Source organism: Sus scrofa, chromosome 14 (assembly GCF_000003025.6).
Source record: "Sus scrofa isolate TJ Tabasco breed Duroc chromosome 14, Sscrofa11.1, whole genome shotgun sequence".
NCBI lineage: Eukaryota > Metazoa > Chordata > Mammalia > Artiodactyla > Suidae > Sus > Sus scrofa.
Window position 1 is genome coordinate 125,542,800 of NC_010456.5, and position 21,269 is coordinate 125,564,068.

Below are 21,269 nucleotides of genomic sequence, written 5' to 3' on the forward strand. Positions count from 1 at the left end.
CCAGCATACTTTCCCTTTGGGGAATAGGATCTCTAAACCTACAGAGCCCAGAATTACAGGATGAGAAGCACAAATACACCAACTGTGTAACTGAAACCGAGGCCACCAGGAGTGGCTTTTACTGGGTTTCTGGACCTATGTATTCTTCCTTTTGGGGACACAGCACCATTTAAAGGTCTTTAGTTCAGGTGTATCTGCATCCTGGTGTTTCAGTTGTGTCTATCCACATCTCTCAGATTTGTGGTCTGCGATCCAGTAGATTTCATGGTCATGGGCCCACTTCTCTACCTCCTTTGCTATAAAGTTTGTCACGGGATCCCATTCTAGTTTGTAATTTCTAAGACAGACATGCTGGCTAAGATCCTGTGGGCAACAAAGCAAACACATATTCAAAATATGTATCTATGAAGTTCCCATTGTAGTGCAGTGGAAACAAATCCAACTAAGTATCCATGAGGAAGCTGGTTTGATCCTGGCCTTGGTCAGTGGGTTAAGGATCTGGTGTTGCCATGAGCTGTGGTGTAGGTTGCAGATGCAGCTCAGGTCTCGTGTTGCTGTGGCTCTGGTGTAGGCCCACAGCTATAGCTCTGATTTGACCTCTAGCCTGGGAACTTCCATATGCTGCAGGTGCAGCCCTAAAAAGCAAAAAATAAAAAACAAAAAAAGAAAATATGTATCTATTCTCATCAAAATGAATTGTTGGCCCATCCAGGGTGGAAGGGCCCCAATGTAATCGCCTTGCCACCAAGTATCCAATTCGTGTTCTTGGGGAATCAGAATTGATATCTTGCTATTAAGTTGGACATTTAATAGAGTAGCCTCCATCTCTGCCATGTGGCTACTTAGTTCATGTGCTCGCTCTTATACTGTTACACGATTACATTATGTTGGCTCTGAGGTGTCCTGTGATAGAGACTGACTGATGTTCGCTGTCTCAATCGTTTGTTTGCTAGTTGTTTAAGGTCTCTTCCATGTTGGATGGTCTCCAGTGGCCTTTAACTTGTATCACAAAGGTCTGCACATTTCATGCTTCTTCAAGTGTATCCATCCAGATGTCTCTGCTCCAGGGCCTCCTTGTCTCTGATCTTCAGTATTTCTTCTTCTGGACTCCTGACGAGCCAGCTAGGTCATTAACTACTGCTCTTGGGCCATTTTTTTTCTACACAACACACAGGAGTCACACTGCTTGAAGACCTGCCCAGTTGGGAGGCTTTTTCCTTTTCTGTTTTTCTTCCAGGACACTGCTGAGATGACATTTTGAATTGTGCCCACATATCAAGCTGACATATTTGTGTTTCCCCTTCTTGTTATCTGGGCATAAGGGATTCCTCACATGGTCATAGCTGTAAGATACAGGATGGGTGCCCGTGCAGCGGTGGTAGATGGTGTGAGGTCTGAGCTACCTGCTCATGCAGCTTGCTTGTGCGCTATGCTCTTGCTTGTACTTGATCTTGGGTACAACTTTTCTTTTATGTTCTTATGATTATTTTTAACAAAGAAAGGTCATGGTAGAAAACTCTGGATACATGGTCACTAAAAACCCATGTCAAGCACTCCATTTCTGCCAGGGCTCAATAGAGGTACAGAAATTTCCAGCAGGAATAGAGGTACAGAAATTTCCACTGCATATGGCATGGGATTTGACATGTGCATAGAGTCTGATTTGGAATTCTTTCACAGGGATTTTCTATATTATTCCACATGGTAGTTTTTCCAACAGTGACTCCGACCAATAACTGTAGTATCTACTCTGGATCATGTGGCCCTAGTGCAGGGCTGTTTGCAGTGTCGCCTGGACCTACAGCAAAGTTATTTTCTGGTGTGCACTCAGAGTTGGCAGCCTTTGATATTTTCTAGTTTATGTGTTGGAATAGTATTCCCAGGCGTGGGAATATAGTCTGCCTTCAGAACCCCAAAGACCTACCAGATGGTTTGCTTTCATCTTTGTAATGGGAGTTGCAAGATGTAATAATTGGTGTTTCAGTTCAGGTGAGCTGACTCAGAATGCTCTTGACCAGTATTCTTCTAAATAGTTTACTAATATGAAAGGTCTCTGAATCTTTGTAGGTTTTATCTTCCACCATTTGAAGCATATATTTCTTTAACAAGGCTCCTGTTGCAATAGGCATTCGTGTTCATCTAGCGCTGTTAGGATGCTGCCATTGGGAGTTCCTGTCATGGCGCAGTGGAAATGATTCTGACTAGGAACGCTGAGGTTGTAGGTTCGATTCCTGGCCTCGCTCTGTGGGTTAAGGATCCAGCTTTGCCATGATCTGTGGTGTAGATTGCAGACGCGGCTCAGATCTGGTGTGGCTATGGCTGTGGCATAGGCTGGCAGCTGTGGCTTCTATTGGACCCCTAGCCTGGGAGCCTCCATATGCCGCAGGTGCGATCCTAAGAAGACAAAAATGACCAAAAAAAAAAAAAAAGTAGAAAAAAGAATGATGCCATTAATGTAGTGGAACAATGAGATACTCTGCAAGCTGTCTGGACCAAATGGTGTTCTGACTATGTTATGACAAAAGTTAATATAATCCCAAGACAAAATTGTGAGTGTATACCATTTTCCATTCCACGTGAATGCATACTGTTTTTGGTCCTATTCTCTGATAGGGTTAGCAGAGAACACATTTACCAAGTCGTGGTCATGTTACTCTGCTCTAACAAAGATGCACATCTTGAACGGGCTACTGCTTGGTAGTAGGCTATGGTCATCCAGGCTTTGTTTACTGAAAAGAGGCCAGATTAGTAATTTAAATGATTTGATGGGATCTATTATTCTAGGATTCTTTAGATTCTTTAGGATAGTACTAATTTCTGCCATTCACTCTCTCTAAATGTAACATTATTTAAAAATTTATTATATTATATAGGGGGTAGGAGTTTCAGAGGCTTCTGCATGATTTTTTTCCACTGTGGTAGCCATGGAGCCAGTGTAGGGGTGATGCTGCTGGCCAAGAATGCCTATTCCAGTGATAAATATAGGGACTTAGGACATGACCCCTACGTAGGTCCACAAACCCAAAGACTCATTTTGAGCAGATCCTTGGCCAGCATGCCATTAATTTCCTCATCCCCCTGTTATCCCTATTATAAAGAGAGGTCATGACGTGTCAGTGTGAGCTCAGACCTGTGTCCACCAGTATTTGAAATGTTTGTGGTTCCTTTTTTCTCTAGGCTAGAGTTACCCAGTGAAGTGGCCATTGGTACATTTGAGGAACTACACTATTACCATGTACACTTGTGGTCGTCCCCTTCCTTCTGGGCCCTGGAATTTTAAATGTATCAGCTCTGGATTGAAAAAGTGGCTCAAGTCAAAAATTGAGCAATGAATCATGACTTTTTGTTGCAGCATCTGCTATCAGCCTTCTGATTATCCTTGATTTCTTCTGATGATATAAGTTGGGTGTTACCCTTATTGGCTGCCCATCTAATTTACTTCTAGAGATGTTGTGTTCTATTAAACATCTCTATAATTCTCAGTAGGTCAGTACCCCTGACTGACACTTTGACCTTGCTACTTATTACAATAATTATACTCTACTTGGATTGGATTCTGATAGTTAAGTGTCACCAGCTGGACTCTATCTTCCTCTTGTCTCAAACACAGATCTCGTTCTGTTACAGTTTTTCATACCATCAGCTTGAGCCTGTGGAGGAGAGGCACCACATTCTTGGTGATGCTAATATTCCTCTTAGCATCACTTTCTTCCTGGCTTCTGTAAATGACATACCTTCTGTCCCATTCTGTGGGTATAATGACCTGGCGGTTTTTCTGGTGTTGCATACTATATCATGATAGAAAACTCTTGAGTACATGGTCACTTAGTTTTCCATATCAAGCATTCCATTTCTGCCGGAGCTCCGTAACATGACAGGAATAGAGGTATACACATTTCCACTGCAGATGGCATCGCCTTCGGCAGGTGTGTAAGGTCTGCATTGGGATTCTTTGTCACAGGCTTTCTATATATTCCACATGCTCCTTTTTCCAACAGTGACATCACCACATTTTTAGACTTTTAACCCCTGCTTTCAGTGTTTGATATGGCTGTTCTGTCACTTTGACCTTATCACAGGCTATTTTTCCATATTTCTGGGAGACATCTTCCCCTTCCATCTTTATAGAAATATAATTGATAAAATTATGTATTCTGATGATGATACACATATACATTGTGAAATTAGTGCATCCATCATCACCATACACACACCACACAGAGCATTGAAATTCTATTCTTTAGCAAATTTCAGTTGTACAGTTGTGGGTTATCAACTATAGTCACCATGTTATATATTAGATCTTCGGACCTTATTCGTCTTATAGCTGGAAGTTTGTACCCTTTCATCATCTTCTCCCTATTTCTCCCACCCTTGCCAATCACGTTTTTACTCTGTTTCTGTGAGTTTGACTTTTTCTTCTTTTTTTTTTTTTTTTTTGGTCTCTTTTTCTAGGGCTGCACTCGTGGCATATGGAGGTTTCCCAGGCTAGGGGTCGAATCGGAGCTGTAGCTGCTGGCCTACACCATATCCACAGCAACGTGGGATCTGAGCCATGTTTGCAACCTACACCAAGCTCATGGCAATGCCAGATCCTTAACCCACTGAGTGAGGCCCAGGATCGAACCTGCGTCCTCGTGGATAGTAGTCAGGTTTGTTAACCACTGAGCCATGATAGGAACTCCTGGGTATGCAGAACTTGAAGAGATTATCAAGGGCATCAACTCACATGTCCCCAGACTATATATCAGGGACTTACTATTTTTTTTCTATCAGGACCTTGATTTTGGAATAGCAGACCATCTCTAACTGGCAGACCTATATTTGGGAGCCTATATATATGGCACTAAGGAGGCCCTGCGGCTTTCCCACTCTTTCATTATCTTTTTCTAGAGGTCAGTGAGACTAAGCAGTAGACGTGAATTCCACTGTATTAATAGTTAACATTTTCCCCCAGGTTTTTCAAACATTTGATTCTTTACACCTCTTACCTTTCATTGGCATACCTTCCTAATTTACCTCTAGTTAAAGTTTTAACAACTGGATGGCTACCTTGTGCCAGGTGGTGCTCCACCTACCACCAATGTTAGCTTTCTTCACTGCTAGCCTTGCAGTCTGTGATTCAGCCCCCAAACTCCATCTTTTTTCCTGCTTTATTATACCAGTCCTGGCACCAACTGTCATAGGTTGGGTTCTCTGGGAAGCACCCTCTGTGATAGAGTTTGGCATTCATGATGTTCATTGCCATTCATCATTCTTTATGTACCCTTAAGATCAATGTCTTTGAAAGAGGTGAGGGAGGCAGCAGGATTGGAAAAGGGAAAAGCTGAGTTGTGATGTTGGACAGAGAGCCTTAGGCAACCCCATAAGGATCTCTGGAGAGAAAGTCTTGGTCAGGGTTGTCCTGTGTTGGTCTGAAATGGTAGGGTCTCTGAAATCCTACCTTTATCAACCATTGCATATAGATCATCTGTGGAAAATATGGCCTTGAATGGAGTGGTCCTCGGCTCCTGAGACAATTCTTGAAGTAGCTGGTAGCAGATGACTATTCACGGATAGCATTCTCAGCAACACATACAATAGTTTCTACCTTGAATGATGGTCTGGGCAGCACATATTTAGCACAAATTTTCAAACTTCAGGGGGTAACCACCAATAAAAGTTCACTTTTTACTCATGATACATGTCTTGTGTTGGTAGGGAGGGCACATTTGCTCACTGTCATCACTTAGGGGCCACGGCTAGAGTGCCTCTTCTTTCATTGATAATTAAACAGTTGCATCCAGAAATACAGTTATCACTTTACCTTGCATTTCATTGACTAAAATAAGTCACAACTTCCAAGGAGCATGGGAGTGTAATTTTGCTGTAGGACTTAAGGAAGAGAACTGAAATACGTGTGGAGCAGCACCAGCATCTACCACAAATAATGTGATCCTTTTAAAACGTTTAGTGTCAGGTGATGTACTGGAAATAGTGATAAAGCTTTACCTCCTACTACCACATATGTTAATAAGGCAAAGGACTTCTAGAAGTGGAAATTGTGTTGTATTATTTGTCTGAATTAATTACTGTCACGTACAATTACATTTTTATTACAGTACTATAATGTTTCTCTTCTGCAGAGACTTGTGTACTTTTAAGAAAAACCAATATTACCAATTTTTTTTCCTGAGTTAATGTTTATATCAAAAAGGAATTTTGATGGCTCGATGAGGTAGTATAATGTAGTAAGCAGTTAAGGAGATCTGTGTTTTTTTTTTTTTTTTGAGCCACACCTATGGCATATGGAAGTTCCAGACCAGGGGCCAAATTGGAGCTGCAGCTGCCAGCCTATGCCACAGCCATAGCAATGCCAGATCTGAGCAGCAACTGCGACGTACCCACAGCTCATAGCAACATCGGACCCTTAACTCACTGAGCAGGGCCAGGATTCAAACCTGTGTCCTCATGGCTACTAGTCGGGTTTGTTACTGCTGAGCCACAGTGGGAACTCCAGAGATCTGGTTTTGATTTGACCTGGTTGTTTAATGACCTTAAGGAAGTTACCTAACTTTTGAAGACTCTCTTCCTTGTTTATAACATGGTGACAAAAACATTTACTTCTCAACATTTTTTGAGAATTAAGTATTACATAGCGTTAATAAACAATTTGCATGTTATTTGTATTAGGTGAAAGATCATGGCTTCTTATTTTAGGTATCTTTACCAATTTAAAAAGACAAAAGGTTTGATGATTTCTTCAGGTAATTTTTTATAGTATTACAGTAATTAAAAATGTAAAGGCAACTGTGTGCTTTTTATTTGCGGGGCTTCTATAGCACTCTTCATATATCTCTTTTAATATTTATCTTTTTGTTATTCTTTGAAGATAGGAACTCATTCAACTTTATATTCATAATGTCATTGTGTCATTGGATCTTCAGTCTAAGTTGAATTATTTAAATAGTGATGATCCTTTTTCCTGGGTCTTACCGAAATCTATAAACCTAAATTTCATATATTTCCCCTCATTCTTAGTTAAGAACAGTTGATGGCTTTCTAGCCCTCCTTTCTTTAGATTGAAACAGCTGAGTAATTTAATCTTTTACTCTTGGTACTATTTTTCAAGACAGTATTATTAAAAAAAATATGGCTTGGAAAACATTCCAAAGATAACTCCCTGATATTTAGCATGGTTACTGAATGGATATTCTGTTTTTAAATGCTCAAGCAAATACAGTATTACCTTAATAGAAAGAAACTCATTAAAATGAACAAAATCTTGCAAGTGCTTTTGAGTTTTGAGCTTTGCTCATTCATCTTAGCCATGTGATTTGATGGGTAGACCTGTCATCTGATGAGTTAAATTGCACAGTTTTGGACAAGCACCTGGTACAGTAGTTCCTCAGACATCTTGCAAGACTCCCCGGTAGATGCCTGAAACCGTGGATAGTACTGAATCCTATATACTATATTTTCCTATACATACATACCTATGATAAAGTTTAATTTAAAAAATCAGGCATAGAAAGAGATCAACAACAATAATTAATAATAAACTAGAAAAATTATATCGTGATAGAAGTTATATGAATGTGGTCTCTCAAAATGTCTTATTGTGCAGATTTAATGTGTTTTGTAGCTTTAAGCACATATCATGCATTGTGGTGGTAATTTTTACTGCTTGAAGTACAATGGTAAAACTAGCAGAAGTTCTTTTTCCTTCATAATTTCGCAGATAGAAGTTTTATTCTTATAATAGATTTTAGCAACCACAGTGTATGATTTTTTTTTTCTCCTTAAGCTGAAAGCTCTCACATATTCTCTTAAAAGAAATACTTTATGGCTTCTCTTTGGCATATCCAAATTGCCAGCATCACTACCCTTGTATTCTGGGGCTTTTATTAAGTGAAATAAGGGTTACTTGAACACAAGCACTATCATACCATTACATTTGATCTGATAACCAATAGCTAATGAGTGATTAATGGACAAGATACTCTGGACAAAGGGATGATTCATGTCCTGAGCAGGACAGAGCAGGAGGGCATGAGATTTCATCATGCTACTCAGAATGGCATGCAATTTAAAACTTACGAATTATTTATTTCTGTAGTTGTCCATTTAATAGTCTTGGATTGCAGTTGAGCATGGGTGACCGAAACCACAGAACGTAGAAGCTCAGATGGAGGGACTGCTGCACTCTTTCCATTTCTTTAGGGCTTGATTTGGAGTTTTTATCGTTCGTACTTTAAAGAATTGGGAACCTCCATATGCTGCAGGTGCAGTCCTAAAATAAAAAACAAATTGGAATTATTAAGAACTTCTGAAAATAGGGGTACTGGTGGCACTGAGAACTGAAAATTTGATTAGTAATTCATACAATTAGCTATTAACTTTTGTTTCCTCAACTTGAGCACTTGAGTGTCTGCCCCTCTACTACTCTGCTGGAAGACAAAGGTTTGCTCTTTGTAGATATCGATGCTATACTTAAGGTTACCAGAATATGGCTGAGGGTCTAAGTACTATTTTGAAAACAGTGGGATTAAGTGAAATATATGTACTTAAGAATGAAACCTCTAGCTCCTTTCTTCCATTTAGGTTCAGAATATTTTCAGCCAGGTTTATAGCTTCTAGGCAGGAGATGAGAGGATTTACCTGAAGAAAACTGACCAGCCCCGAAGAAAGTGTGGCCTTGGAGATCTCCCACTGAGGAGTTCCTGTCATGGCTCAGTGGAAACGAATCTGACTTGTATCCACGAGGACACAGGTTCAATCCCTGGATCCCTGGCCTCACTCAGTGGGTTAAGGATCCTGCATTGCTGTGAGCTCTGGTGTAGGTTGCAGACGTGGCTTGGAATCCGTGTTGCTGTGGCTGTGGTGAAGGCCTGCGGCTATGCTTCCAGTTTGACCCCCTTGCTTTCCAAGTTAGAATTCTAAGCACCATCGAAGAATCATGTAAGTGTTACAGTGGAATAAAATCACGTTTAGAATTGCAGGGTCTCAAAAATTTACTTCCATTGAACACTTTCTCTGGGAGCTATAGAATTATGTCTCCTACTGATATTTGAGGTTAAATAAATTTAAAAAAAAACTGATGAAAATGAAAGCCTACGAAATAGAAAGTATATCAGAGGGGAGATGCGAAGGGAGTCCTTAGGATGGTGCTGCAGCTTAAGAAGCCATGTGTCAGACTGGAGAAGAAAAGCGGGGCTTTAGGAGGGATGTCTCCACGAAGTAAATGGAGCTGCGAGATAACTGGATGTATTGGAAAATGCTGAGAAGAGATGGCACATCTGATAAAGAGTTGGGGGTGTATTAGCAGTGGATATAAAACGAAGCTAAAATTATTTTCAGGGAAAATAAAAAGATGTTCAAGAATAAAGATATAACTGTAGTTTGCCGCATGGCTTATCAGTGAATAATATCCTGTCGTCAATGCTGATTATTGGTCTGAGCAAAAGTTTGTAATATAAATATACAGAGAGGATAGAGGGAGAGGAGGTATATATGTATGTGTCTGCATCAGAGTTAAATCTTCATTTTCTTCTTCTTTTCCTTTCTTGGCTACACCCATGCCATATGCAAGTTCCTGGGCCAGAGGTGCCAGATCCTTAACCTGCTGTGCTGGGATTGAACTGGCAATGCCGGATCATTAACCCACTGTGCCACAGCAGGAACTCCAGTTTTCATTTTCTAAGGAACTAAGTCGGGGATATTATATGAAACTAAAAACTAGGCATATCATTTATAATGAGGTAAATACAAAAACAAACTCTTTCTAGGTTTTTATTTAGAATTAAAAGCACTTACCTAGGTGATTCTGGAATAGGCCTTGGGAGATAGGGAACAGGAGCCTTTTGTGATGAGCCTTGTTGGATTGTTTGACTTTGAAACTTTGCACGTATATATATTTAGTTAAAAACAAGTAAAATATAAACGAACCACAGATGTACAGAAATCAGTTGAGATACAAATTAGTGGGACAAGAATAAATGTTCCAAAATGGTTCTGGGCAATTGGTATATGGGAATGTGCTGAGATATATCTGGGAAATTGGTATGTGGGAAAAATTTAAGTGAGATCCATGCAACATATGCAAAAATAAGTTCCAAATGGATGGAAGATCAAAATGTAAAAACCAAACTGTACCTCCTTGGAAGAAAATTAGAGACTCTCTTTAAAATCTTGAGTTAAAAATAAAAAGTGCAAATCATAAGGAAAACAATGTTTGACCTAGTTAATGTTCAGACTTTCTGTTTAATAGAGATTTCTCCAAAGAAGATATACAGATAGCCAATAGGGACGTTAAACGTCCCTAATCACTAATCATTAGGGAAATGCAATTCAGAACCACAGTAAAAGCACTTCACACACAGCAAGATGCACATTATCAAGAAATAGAAAATGATAGCTGTTGGCAAAGACTTGGAGAAACTGGAACCCATGCGTACAGCTGGTGGAAATGTAAAATGGCATGGCTACCACAGGAAAGAGAGTAGAGCTTCCTCAAAAAGGAAAACACAATTACCGTATGATCCAGCAATTCCACGTCTGGGTGTACATACAAAAGAATTGAAAGCAAGGGCAGAGGCAGATACTTGTACAACCAAGTTCCTAGCAGCATCATTCACAATAGCCAAAATAGGGATAAATGGATAAAGAAAATGTGATCTGTGCATACAATGGAGTATTATTCAGGGTTCAAAAGGAAGGAAGTTCTGACACATACTACAGAATGAGTGAACTTTGAATACAAGCTAAGGGAAATAAGCCAGTTGCAAAAGGACAAATACTGTATGATTCCAGTCATTTGAGGTGGTTAGAGTCAGGTGTACAGACAGAAAAGCAGTGTAGTACTTAACCAGGGGATAGGGTGAGAGGGGATGTGTAGTTATTGTTTAATGGATACAGTTTCAGTTTTGCAAGATGATGAAAGTTCTGAAGATGGATGATGGTGATGGTTGCCCAACAATGTGAATGTACTTATTGTCACTCAGTTGTTCACTTAAAAAAGGTAAAAATGGCGAAAAAATCCACCAAACCCGAAAAACAACTCAATAGGTTGAACAAAACAAGCAAGGTGAGAAGAATCTACATAGTGTGATGCCATTTATATTACCATAAAGTTTTAAAACCTGCAAAAATACTCTCTATTTATCATGAATATGGAAATGATAAGCAAATACAGGATAGTGGTTGTGTCCCAAGACAGAAGATATAAAGCATCTTGAATTTGAGCAGGAGTGTACAGGGAGCCTCAGTCATATCTGCCATATTTGTTTCTTTAAAAATCTACAGTAAACGTGGTAAGATATTGGGTTTGACAAATCTGGGCAGTGGTATATAGGTGTTTATAATACTATTCTTTTTTTTTTTTTTTTTTTTTTTTGTCTTTTTGCCATTTCTTGGGCCGCTCCTGCAGCATATGGAGGTTCCCAGGCTAGGGGTTAAATCGGAACTGCAGCTGCCGGCCTGTGCCAGAGCCACAGCAACATGGGATCTGAGCCGTGTCTGCAACCTATACCACAGCTCACGGCAACACCAGATCCTTAACCCACTGAGCAAGGCCAGGGATCGTACCCTCAACGTCATTGTTCCTAGTTGGATTCGTTAACTGTTGAGCCACAACAAGAACTCCTATAATACTATTCTTTAGACTGTTCTGCATGCTGAAAAGAATTTTCTTTTTCCCTGAAGAGAGTGGCTTGTAGAAATAGAAGAAATGTTCAAAAGACCGAATTTTTAGCTAATTCTGGCCTTTATTTCTCAGCTCTTTTTCCTGACTCGCTTCTTGGATGGTTTCCCCTCAGCATTTTTCCTGATTCTCATCTTTAAAATCTGCTTTTCCTCCCTCCTGCCTGATTTGTTTTGGATGCTGGGCCAAATTACTTATTCTTCAGTTTTGGATAGGCTCAGATCATTCAGTCACTTTCTCTTCTGGACCGCAGATGTTCCAAAATGACCTTGAAGATGATTCTTTGGAGATTTTTGTAATAAACTGGTTTCTGGAAGTCCTACTTTTTGGAAGTACTATCCTTTCATCTGACTTTTTAATACCTCATTTCCTTGAGGCATAATTAGGTTTCTAATTCTGTTGATGGAATACTGTATTCAGCACCCAATTTATGAATCAGAATCGGTGGCTCTGTGTGTTTGTGTGTGTGTGTTGGGTTTTGGTTGAATGATAAAATCTATCTGCCCTAACTCATTGGCTGTCTAACATTTTCATCTCTTTCTTTTTCAGTCTGTGCCCTTTATAGGCTATCCCCTCTCTTCAAATGGGAATAATCTTTCAGAGTCCCATCATTATACTTTTATAATATCAAGCATTCATAAACATAATTTATAGGAAAACAAAGATAATCTAATGGCCTTAAGGACATTATTTAACTTCTCCTTGGCCTCATTCTTCATGTAGTAATACTTGCTCAGTCGACCTCACTGGAGTCTTATAAAGACTGTTTTAAGTTATACAGATGAAAGCACTTTGGAAGTTTTGTAGTACTGAATGCATATTAATGCACATTTCTCAAGTGAACTCCAACATATAAAATTGGTAGACTGTGAATGTTAGGTGTAGGTCTCCATAATAGCAGTTTTCAAAATGTGATCTTCAGAGCATTGGTTCCCAGGAATGCTAATTGATGTTATGTGGAAAGTGCTTTTATGAAAAAAACATTGGGAAAACACTGGGTTAAGTAAAGTTAGGTTTCTATGCCTTCGTACCCTCTTTTGTTGGAGTATTTAATAGGCAAATGTACTTTATGTTAATTAAATCTAACTTTTCTGTCGTGTCATTTAGGATCTCTGTTGCCTTACTCATGTTCTGTGTAGAGGATCTGTTCATTGATGCGAGTGGGGTGTTAAAGTCTCCTACAGTTACTGTGTTCCCATCAATTTCTCCTTGTATGTCTTAGTATTTGTTGTATGTATTTGGGTGCTCCTATATTAGGGGCACATGCTTGCTGACTGTGGTATTCTCTTCTTCAATCGATCCTTTTATCATTAAATAGTGTCCTTCTTTGTCCTTCTTTTAATGTCTATTTTGTCTGACATGAGTATTGCAGCTCCTCCTTTCCTGTCTTTTCCATTCGTATGAAGTATCTTTTTCCATCCCCTCACTTTCAATTCATATGTGTCCTTTGCTCTAAGGTGAGTCTCTTGTAGGCAACGTATTGTAGGCTCTTGTGTTTTTTTATCCAATCTGCCATTCTATGTCTTTTGATTGGAGCATTCAGTCCATTGACATTTAAGGTAATTACTGATAAAAATGTATTTATTGCCATTTTAAACCTTGTTTTCCACTTGATTCTCTGTTTCTCCTTTGTTTCTTTTTTTGGTTGGATGATTTCCTTTATTTTATTCTTGTGGTCTCTTTTTAGTTTTTGTGAATGTATTGTTCGGTTTTGATTTGTGTTGCCCTGTTTTTCAAGTATGTTAACCCCTTGCTATATCTGCTTGCTTTAGCCTGATAGTCATATAGGCTCAAACACATTGTAGAAAAAAAGTCTAGATTTTCTTGCTTTCCTTCCCCACATTTTATCATTTTGGTGTCCTTTTTTTAACATCTTCATGTTTATCCTTTTGCTGTTCCTTGTGTTCATTGTTGCCTTTACAATAGATTTTTTTTTTTCCTTTTAGTTCTGTATACTGGCTTATTTGATTGCTTTCTAATAGCGATTTCCTCCATCCTATTTCTTCTTAATTCTTTTTTATTTAGAGGAGCCCTTTCAGTATTTCTTTTAGAATGGGTTTAGTATTGCTGAACTCTTTTAACTTTTGTTTGTTAGAGAAATTCTTTATTTCTCCTTCTATTTTAAATGATTTACTTGCTGGGCAGAGTATTCTAGGATGCAAATTTTTCCTGTTTGGAACTTGGAATATATCTTGTCACTCTTTTCTGATCTGTCGTGCTTCTGTAGAGACATCAGAAGCCTTATGGGGGTTCCTTTATAATTAAGTCTTTGTTTTTCTCTTGCTGCCTTTAGAATCCTCTCTTTAACTTTTGCCATTTTTATTATAATATGTCTTGATGTGGGCCTTTTTGGGTTCAACTTGATTGGGGCCCTCTGTGCTTCCTATATCTTGATATCTGTTTCCTTTAGATTTGGAAAGTTTTCAGCCATAATTTCTTCAAAAATATTTTCTATCCCCTTTTTTTTTCTTCCACAATCCCTATTATGCATATATTGACCCACTTTATATTATCCCGTAGATCTCTTATATTGCTTTCATGTTTTTTTCATTTGGTTTTCTGTCCTTGAGAAAGGAACTAGAAATTATAAGGAGGAGCCAAGAAAAAATAGAAAATTCATTTGCAGAGATGCAAACTGAGTTAAAGGCACTGAAGAACAGAATGAATAATTCAGAGGAGCAAATGTACTTTATGAACTGAAGACTGAGATTATATCAATGAAGGGATACTCTTTTTTAGGGTAATTTGTGTACCTTGGAATAAATGAGGGAGATACAACTCAAGATGTATTTTATTGCTCTCAGTTTAATTTTCTAAACTATGATTTTGATTTTTGTAATCCTTTAATCTCTACTACTAGTAATATTGAATTAAACCAAATTTATTATTTTATTTCTAGTGTAACAGACATGATTAGTTAAATAGGAAAACAATTCATTACAACTTTAACTTTTACAACTATTTTAGATTTTTTTGTTCCAAAAAGGCTTCTTTTTCTAAATCACCAAAAAGAAAAATAATTTTGTTTTTTAAAGCTTGCAATATGCCATGTCTAAGAGGATAAAATCTAAAACATTTTCCTGAGAATGTCTAGTCACTGAATACTGAATTATCTCAAAATCTCTATTAGTGTACATATTAATTCTTGGGTTACATTGAAATGATAAACAGTCTCATCATTTTTCTTTCCATAGTCTTTATGTAGGTCATGAATTATTTAGGTTTTTAATTTTTTTCTAATTTTTTGCACCTAAATCTATGCTTCTTCTCATAAAATGACAACTATTCCTTTGAAATATCATGTTGTCAAAATGATTTTAATATTTTATTTTGATGATTCTATTTTTAGGCATTATTTCACTGAGTATTGTATAGTCCATTTAATTTTGCATGCATACATATAAAATTAGATTTAGTGATTTAACATTCTGATAGATTTGCCTAATATTCACATTCATGATTTTACTATATGAACCTTGGTTTACTTAATAAAAGGTGTCATTGAGATTATCTAAAGTACACCTAATTTCTCTTATACATGTAAAATTATATGTGAAAATTTTAGGGAGCAGTTATTTTTATTCAAGGAATAATGCTGTTTGAGTAATGATACAAATTTGAAGTTCATGGAAAATTAATGAAAGGCTTCCTAATTTTAAGTATTGTATCTTTATTTGGCCAATGATTGTTTTATAGTATTTGTCTTGATATGTTTTTTTATTTCATTTTTTCATTTTGCTGTTTCATTTTTCTAGCTTGTGATGAATGGAAAATATTACCAAAACCAAATCTTCACAGAGACGTCAATAGATTTGGACACTCCGCAGTTGTCATTAATGGGTAAAGGAAGCACATTTATCAGTCATACTACCCACGTGTTCTATTATTCTTTTAAAAAATTGTTATTTATACTTAATGACATTGGATTTAATGTATCTTTATCACAGAATAAGTTTTGGTTCATTAATCATATCCTTCATTTTTTTTTTTTTTTGGTTTAAATTTATTTAAAGAATAGGGAGTATCAGAAGAAAGGTGCTGAGATAAAACTTGAAAATAGTCTTTAAAAAGGCATCCTACCTTCTTTCTTCTTTCTAGGGATCAGATCATGAATGACTTCCTTAAAAAAAGATCAGACTGAAGTGATAGAAAGGCTAGCCATCTCACACATTTCTGTCAAGGAGGGCAAGGAACGTGAAAAGAATTAGATTCTCATTTTAGTTCTATTGTAACGATGTGTGATTTTTGACAAATATCTTAACCTCTCTGGCCTTTAATATTTTTATATCCAGTGGGAATTTAAATTGGATGATCATTAAATTACCTTCCTCATTTAAGTTAGTATGATTTTTCTATAGCAAAATATTCGTTAATATGGACCCAAGTGACATATACAGTATGGTAGATCATTCTTTAGTTTAAAATTCATAATGACTTTTTTAAAAGTTCGTTTTATTAACTGCCTTATTGTAATTACATAAGAGTTCTTAAATACAGTACTAAAAGGAGTCAGAAGGTAAGTAAAATGAAATGGTGTAGCTGATATCAGTTGACTTTGAAAATTGAAATGTGAAATTCATAGTGTAAACATAAAACCTCTAGGCTTCTCTGTTGAAAATTGCATTTGGTTGATTTTTCTTTTTTTAAAATTAATAAAAGGCTATTGATACATTTTCTGATCTGTTCCATTTATTATATTAATAATATTTTTAGAAATAAAAATCAGGCAGTTTTAAAGTCATGTCAGTTTCTTTGGCACTGGTATTATTATTATTATTATTATTTATTTATTTAGTTTTTTGTCTTTTTCTAGGGCCGCTCTCACTGCATATGGAGGTTGCCAGGCTAGGGGTCAAATCGGAGCCTTAGCCACCAGCCTACGCCAGAGCCACAGCAACGCAGGATCCGAGCCACGTCTGCCACCACAGCTCACGGCAACGCCAGATCCTTAACCCTGTCACTGGTATTATTAATTAATTCAGTAATTATCTGGATTTTTATTTTCAAATTAAAATTTTATGTTCTCTCCTGATGCAGTAGGTTAAGGATCCAGCAGAAATTTTGAAAATTTTTTTGATTATTTTACTCTTAGTCTTTTTATTTTGTGAGAGGATAGTAAAACACTATACAAAGAACTGTAATTTCTAAGTTCGTTGTGTTTAAAAATTAAAATTGTACATAGCAATTCTTTTTTTTGTCTTTTTAGAGCCACACCTCTGGCACATGGAGGTTCCCAGGCTAGGGGTTGAATCAGAGCTACAGCTGCTGGCCTCTGCCATAGCCACAGCAGCAGGGGATCCGAGCCACATCTGTGACCCACACCATAGCCCACTGCAATGCCGGATCCTTAACCCGCTGAGTAAGGCCAGGGATCGAACTTGTGTCCTCGTGGATGTTGGATTTGTTTCTGCTGAGCCACTATGGAAACTCCTAGATAGCACTTCTAAAATATATCTTATCATGTGTAGCTACTATATATTTCTAAAAATTGTTTCCTACCTAGATAAAATAATGTAAAATGTATATTTACATTTATCAAAAACTAACAGATTACAGAGTTCCCGCTGTGGCACGGTGAGTTAAGAATCCTCTGCCGTGGCTCAGGGTTGCTGAAGAAGTGCGGTTTAATCCCTGGCCTGGTGCAGTGGGTTAAAGGATCTGACGTGGCCCCAGCTGTGGCTTGGATTCAGTCCCTGGCCTGGGACCTTCCGTGTTAGGCAGATGCAGCCATAAAACAAAACAAAAAAAATCAAACACCCAAGTTCTTGTTGTGGCGCAATGGAAATGAATCAGACTGGGAACCGTGAGGTTGCTGGTTCGATCCCTGGCCTTGCTCAGTGTGTTAAGGATCCGGCGTTGCTGTGAGCTGTGGTGTAGGTCGCAGACGCTGCTCGGATCCCGCATAGCTGTGGCTGCTGCATAGGCCAGCTGCAACAGCTCCATTTAGATCCCTAGCCTGGGAACCTCCATATGCTGTGGGTTCGGCCCTAAAAGGACAAAAGACAAAACAAACAAACAAATGCTTTAAACAGATCTTTTTCCTAATATTGGTTGTTTTTTTTAAGATCCTTGTTTTGTTTTTAATAGGTCTATGTATATATTTGGAGGATTTTCTAGTGTACTCCTTAATGACATACTTGTATACAAGCCTCCAAATTGCAAGGCTTTCAGAGATGAAGACCACTGTAAAAATGCTGGTCCAGGGATAAAATGTATTTGGAACAGAAATCACTGTGAATCTTGGGAATCTGGGAATACTAATAATATTCTTAGAGCAAAGTGCCCTCTGAAAACAGGTAAAGTTTTTTTTTTCTTTCTTTTCTTTGGCACAAAGCTTCTTTACTTGGCTTGAAATGGAAGTGCATTCTGCCTAAGAATTACCTTAGTAGGTTTCAGAAAGTAAAAGCCATAATCTTCTAATTAGGAATTCTCATGTTTGAATTTAGCAGTGATTAATAATTTAATATCTTTATTAACTATTTTTAGTTTTTGTTTTTGAATTCTGTATATAATATTAATATATCAATCTTATATGTAACATGGTCATATATATATGAATTATTTTTATATAAGTAAAAAATGCTGCCAAATACATCCTTTCTAAGATATATATTGTGTGCTTCAAAGAAATAAAATGAAGTAATTTATTCTGCATTTAGTAGTTTTTCCTTCCTGAATTATTGCTAAGCCAGATCATAAAGTTAACAGTTTTCTAGAATTGTGATGTCTTGTTCTAGTTTTATATTTCCTATAAAATATTGAATAAATAAATCAAACTTTTGAATCAATACTAGTAAATATTGATAAACAATGATTTGGATAAAAATTGTTCAATTTTCTTTAAATGAGTGGGGCTTTTTTACATTTTTGTTGCTACAGTTAACAAATATATAATCAAGTATTACTGATCTGTAATAAGTCAAATGGCTCTAAATATCTTTATAAAGAATGATAAAAATAATGAATATTTGTTGTATGTTTTCTTTTAGATGTATAATAATACATTTTATTTAGTAAAATTCTCTAAATCTTTTTCTCCCTTCATAATGTGTACATTTTAAGTGGCTATAGGAGCCTGCTTGATTGGATAATTAAGATGAGGGTAGGACTATCTAAATCCCTGTAAATTCAATTAAATTACAAAATTGACTTTGTACTGAAGAATTTATTTTGATATTGATGGTTATATTTATGACTTGAAAAATGTCAGTGATTCTTAACAGGTATTAAAAATATGTGAAGAAATGTGACATTTTCTTTTTCATCCTGACGTGTTCTCTCCCATTTGTATTACATACAGCTGCTTCTGATGACAGATGTTACAGATACGCAGATTGTGCCAGCTGTACTGCCAATACAAATGGGTGCCAGTGGTGTGATGACAAGAAATGCATTTCATCAAACAGCAACTGCAGTATGGTTAGTATTTATGGGTAAATGGTGATGTAGCTAACATTGCTACTTTATAATAATTAGTTTGCCATTTAATAGCACTGTGCAAAATAGTGCTTTACACTCAAGACATTATAGAAAAGTCACGGGGGGGGGGAAGCAGCAAAATAGGGATATCAGATTAAGAGATATGCATTATTATGTATCTGCAGCAAGGGTATATTGTACAGCACAGGGAGATACAGCCGTTGTTTTCTAATAACGTTAATTGGAGTATAATCTTTAAAAATATTGAATCACTATGTTGTACCCCCGAAACTAATATAACATTGTAAATCAGCTATACCTTAATTAAAATAAAAAAAGACATTTAGAAAATATGTCAGGACTCACTCATTTCTTGGTGTGTTGTAAATTCAGTCTATAGTTTGTTGCTCAGATTTGTAGTCTAGATTCCATCTTGAATCCAGTAATTTTTACCTCTTTTCATGGATGAGATTTGGATAATTCTTTCAAAACTACTTTTTTTTTTTTTTTTTTTTTTTTTTGGTCTGTCTTTTTTAGGGCCGCACCCACAGCACATGGAAGTTCCCAGACTAGGGGTCTAATCGGGACTGTCGCAGGCAGCCTATGCCACAGCCACAGCAATGCGGGATCCAAGCCACGTCTGCCGCCTACACCACAGCTCACAGCAATGCCGGATCCTTAACCCCCTGAGCTAGGCCAGGGATCGAACCCGAAATCTCATCGTTCCTAGTCCGATTTGTTAACCACTGAGCCACGACAGGAACTCCCTCAAAACTTATTTTTAATGAAAAATTGTAAACTATAAATGCTGTCTTCTGTGATGATGGAAATAGGATTATATAGGTAAGTATTGAAATCATTTCCATGAGATTCTTATCAGACTTGCATTAATGGTAGTGTGTTCTAGTGTTTTGTTTATACACTTTGTGTGCAAGTTTAATTCGAAGTATTGACAATGGTAGGTTCCCTTTTATCTATCTTTACTTCTGTGGTTTTCAGAGGGAATTTTGTCCCCCAGAGGGACATTTGGCAATGTGTGTTTTTTGGTTGTCACAACGAGTTGCATCCACTATGGAGAAGCCAGGGATGCTGCCAAATACCCTATGATGAATGAACTGACTCCACAAAAGAAAAATTATCTGGCTCAGAACTTCAACAGATATGTGACTGAGAACCCTACTTTAGGTAGCCTATTGAAAAAAATTATAAAATTAATATTGATAGTATATTACAATGGATTAAGAGCAGCAAAAATTAATATTTCCAGTGGGTAGCATCAAAGTGTCCCATGTTTTTTAGATGATGTCAAGAAATTGAAGGAAAAATTTTTTGAAGTATTAAAAATTGTATTTAGTAGGATTCAGAGATTCTCTGATTGGGGTATAGCTTATATTACTAAATAGTATACACACATATTTTCAACTAAATATATATTATTTTTTCTTTTCCTGACTTTTTATTAATCAACAAAAGTATCCACTTGCTTTTCAAGATATCAGACAGAAGTAAAAAGTAAAGGAAGTTTGAATATAAAATAAAATTTGTATTATATTGTCTAAAATTTTTCTCCAGTAACAAATCATATTCAAAACACTTAGTTTTGTGATTCTATTCTAAATAATATTTAAAACTTAAAATGAAGGAAAATTCTTAATTATTGACTCCTCAGATTGAACCCTTTGTTTTCATATGTTATGTGTTGGCATATACTTTTCAGTGATAACAGTTGCTTTAATAACAGTGTATATTTCAGGTTTATTTGAATTTTAATGTTAATAAGACATGACTCACTTTGAAAATTTGAATTATTTTTTTATATTCTGCATAATGTTCATCTAATGTACATTAGGATTAATGTACAAATAGGAGTTAGGTAAAGTAGAACTTGGGAATAAGGGACTAAAATGGAGAATATTTTTAGAAAAAATACAAGTAGATTTTATTTAAAACTTTTGTTGGATAATCTGAGTTAATTTGTGTTTAGACATTTACACAAAGTGAAAATACACATATCTCAAAAATTGTATTATGTAAATTGCTATCAAGTATGCATTTTATAAAGTGGCCTTTTGTTTTATAGCTTATTTTTGATAATGATATGTTAACAAGGAAAGCACTGGGTGAGCTGGTATAAGTGAGCAGATGGTACTCACTTGTAATTTAGACTTTG

The 21,269-nt window shown here is 36.8% G+C and overlaps 1 protein-coding gene across 3 annotated transcripts in view; it reads left to right on the forward strand.

The window, feature by feature from the left end:
• Nucleotides 1-21,269, forward strand: part of ATRNL1 (attractin like 1) — a 776,870-nt gene that overhangs the window by 136,264 nt on the left and 619,337 nt on the right. For all 3 annotated transcript variants that reach the window (XR_002338976.1, XM_021074415.1, XM_021074416.1), the window contains exons 11-13: nucleotides 15,436-15,520; nucleotides 17,768-17,976; nucleotides 18,981-19,099. Coding sequence is in view for 2 of the 3 variants with exons in the window: in XM_021074415.1 (XP_020930074.1) it covers nucleotides 15,436-15,520; nucleotides 17,768-17,976; nucleotides 18,981-19,099 (413 nt within the window). In the remaining variant the exon portion in view is untranslated. The remainder of the gene's footprint in view (nucleotides 1-15,435; nucleotides 15,521-17,767; nucleotides 17,977-18,980; nucleotides 19,100-21,269) is intronic.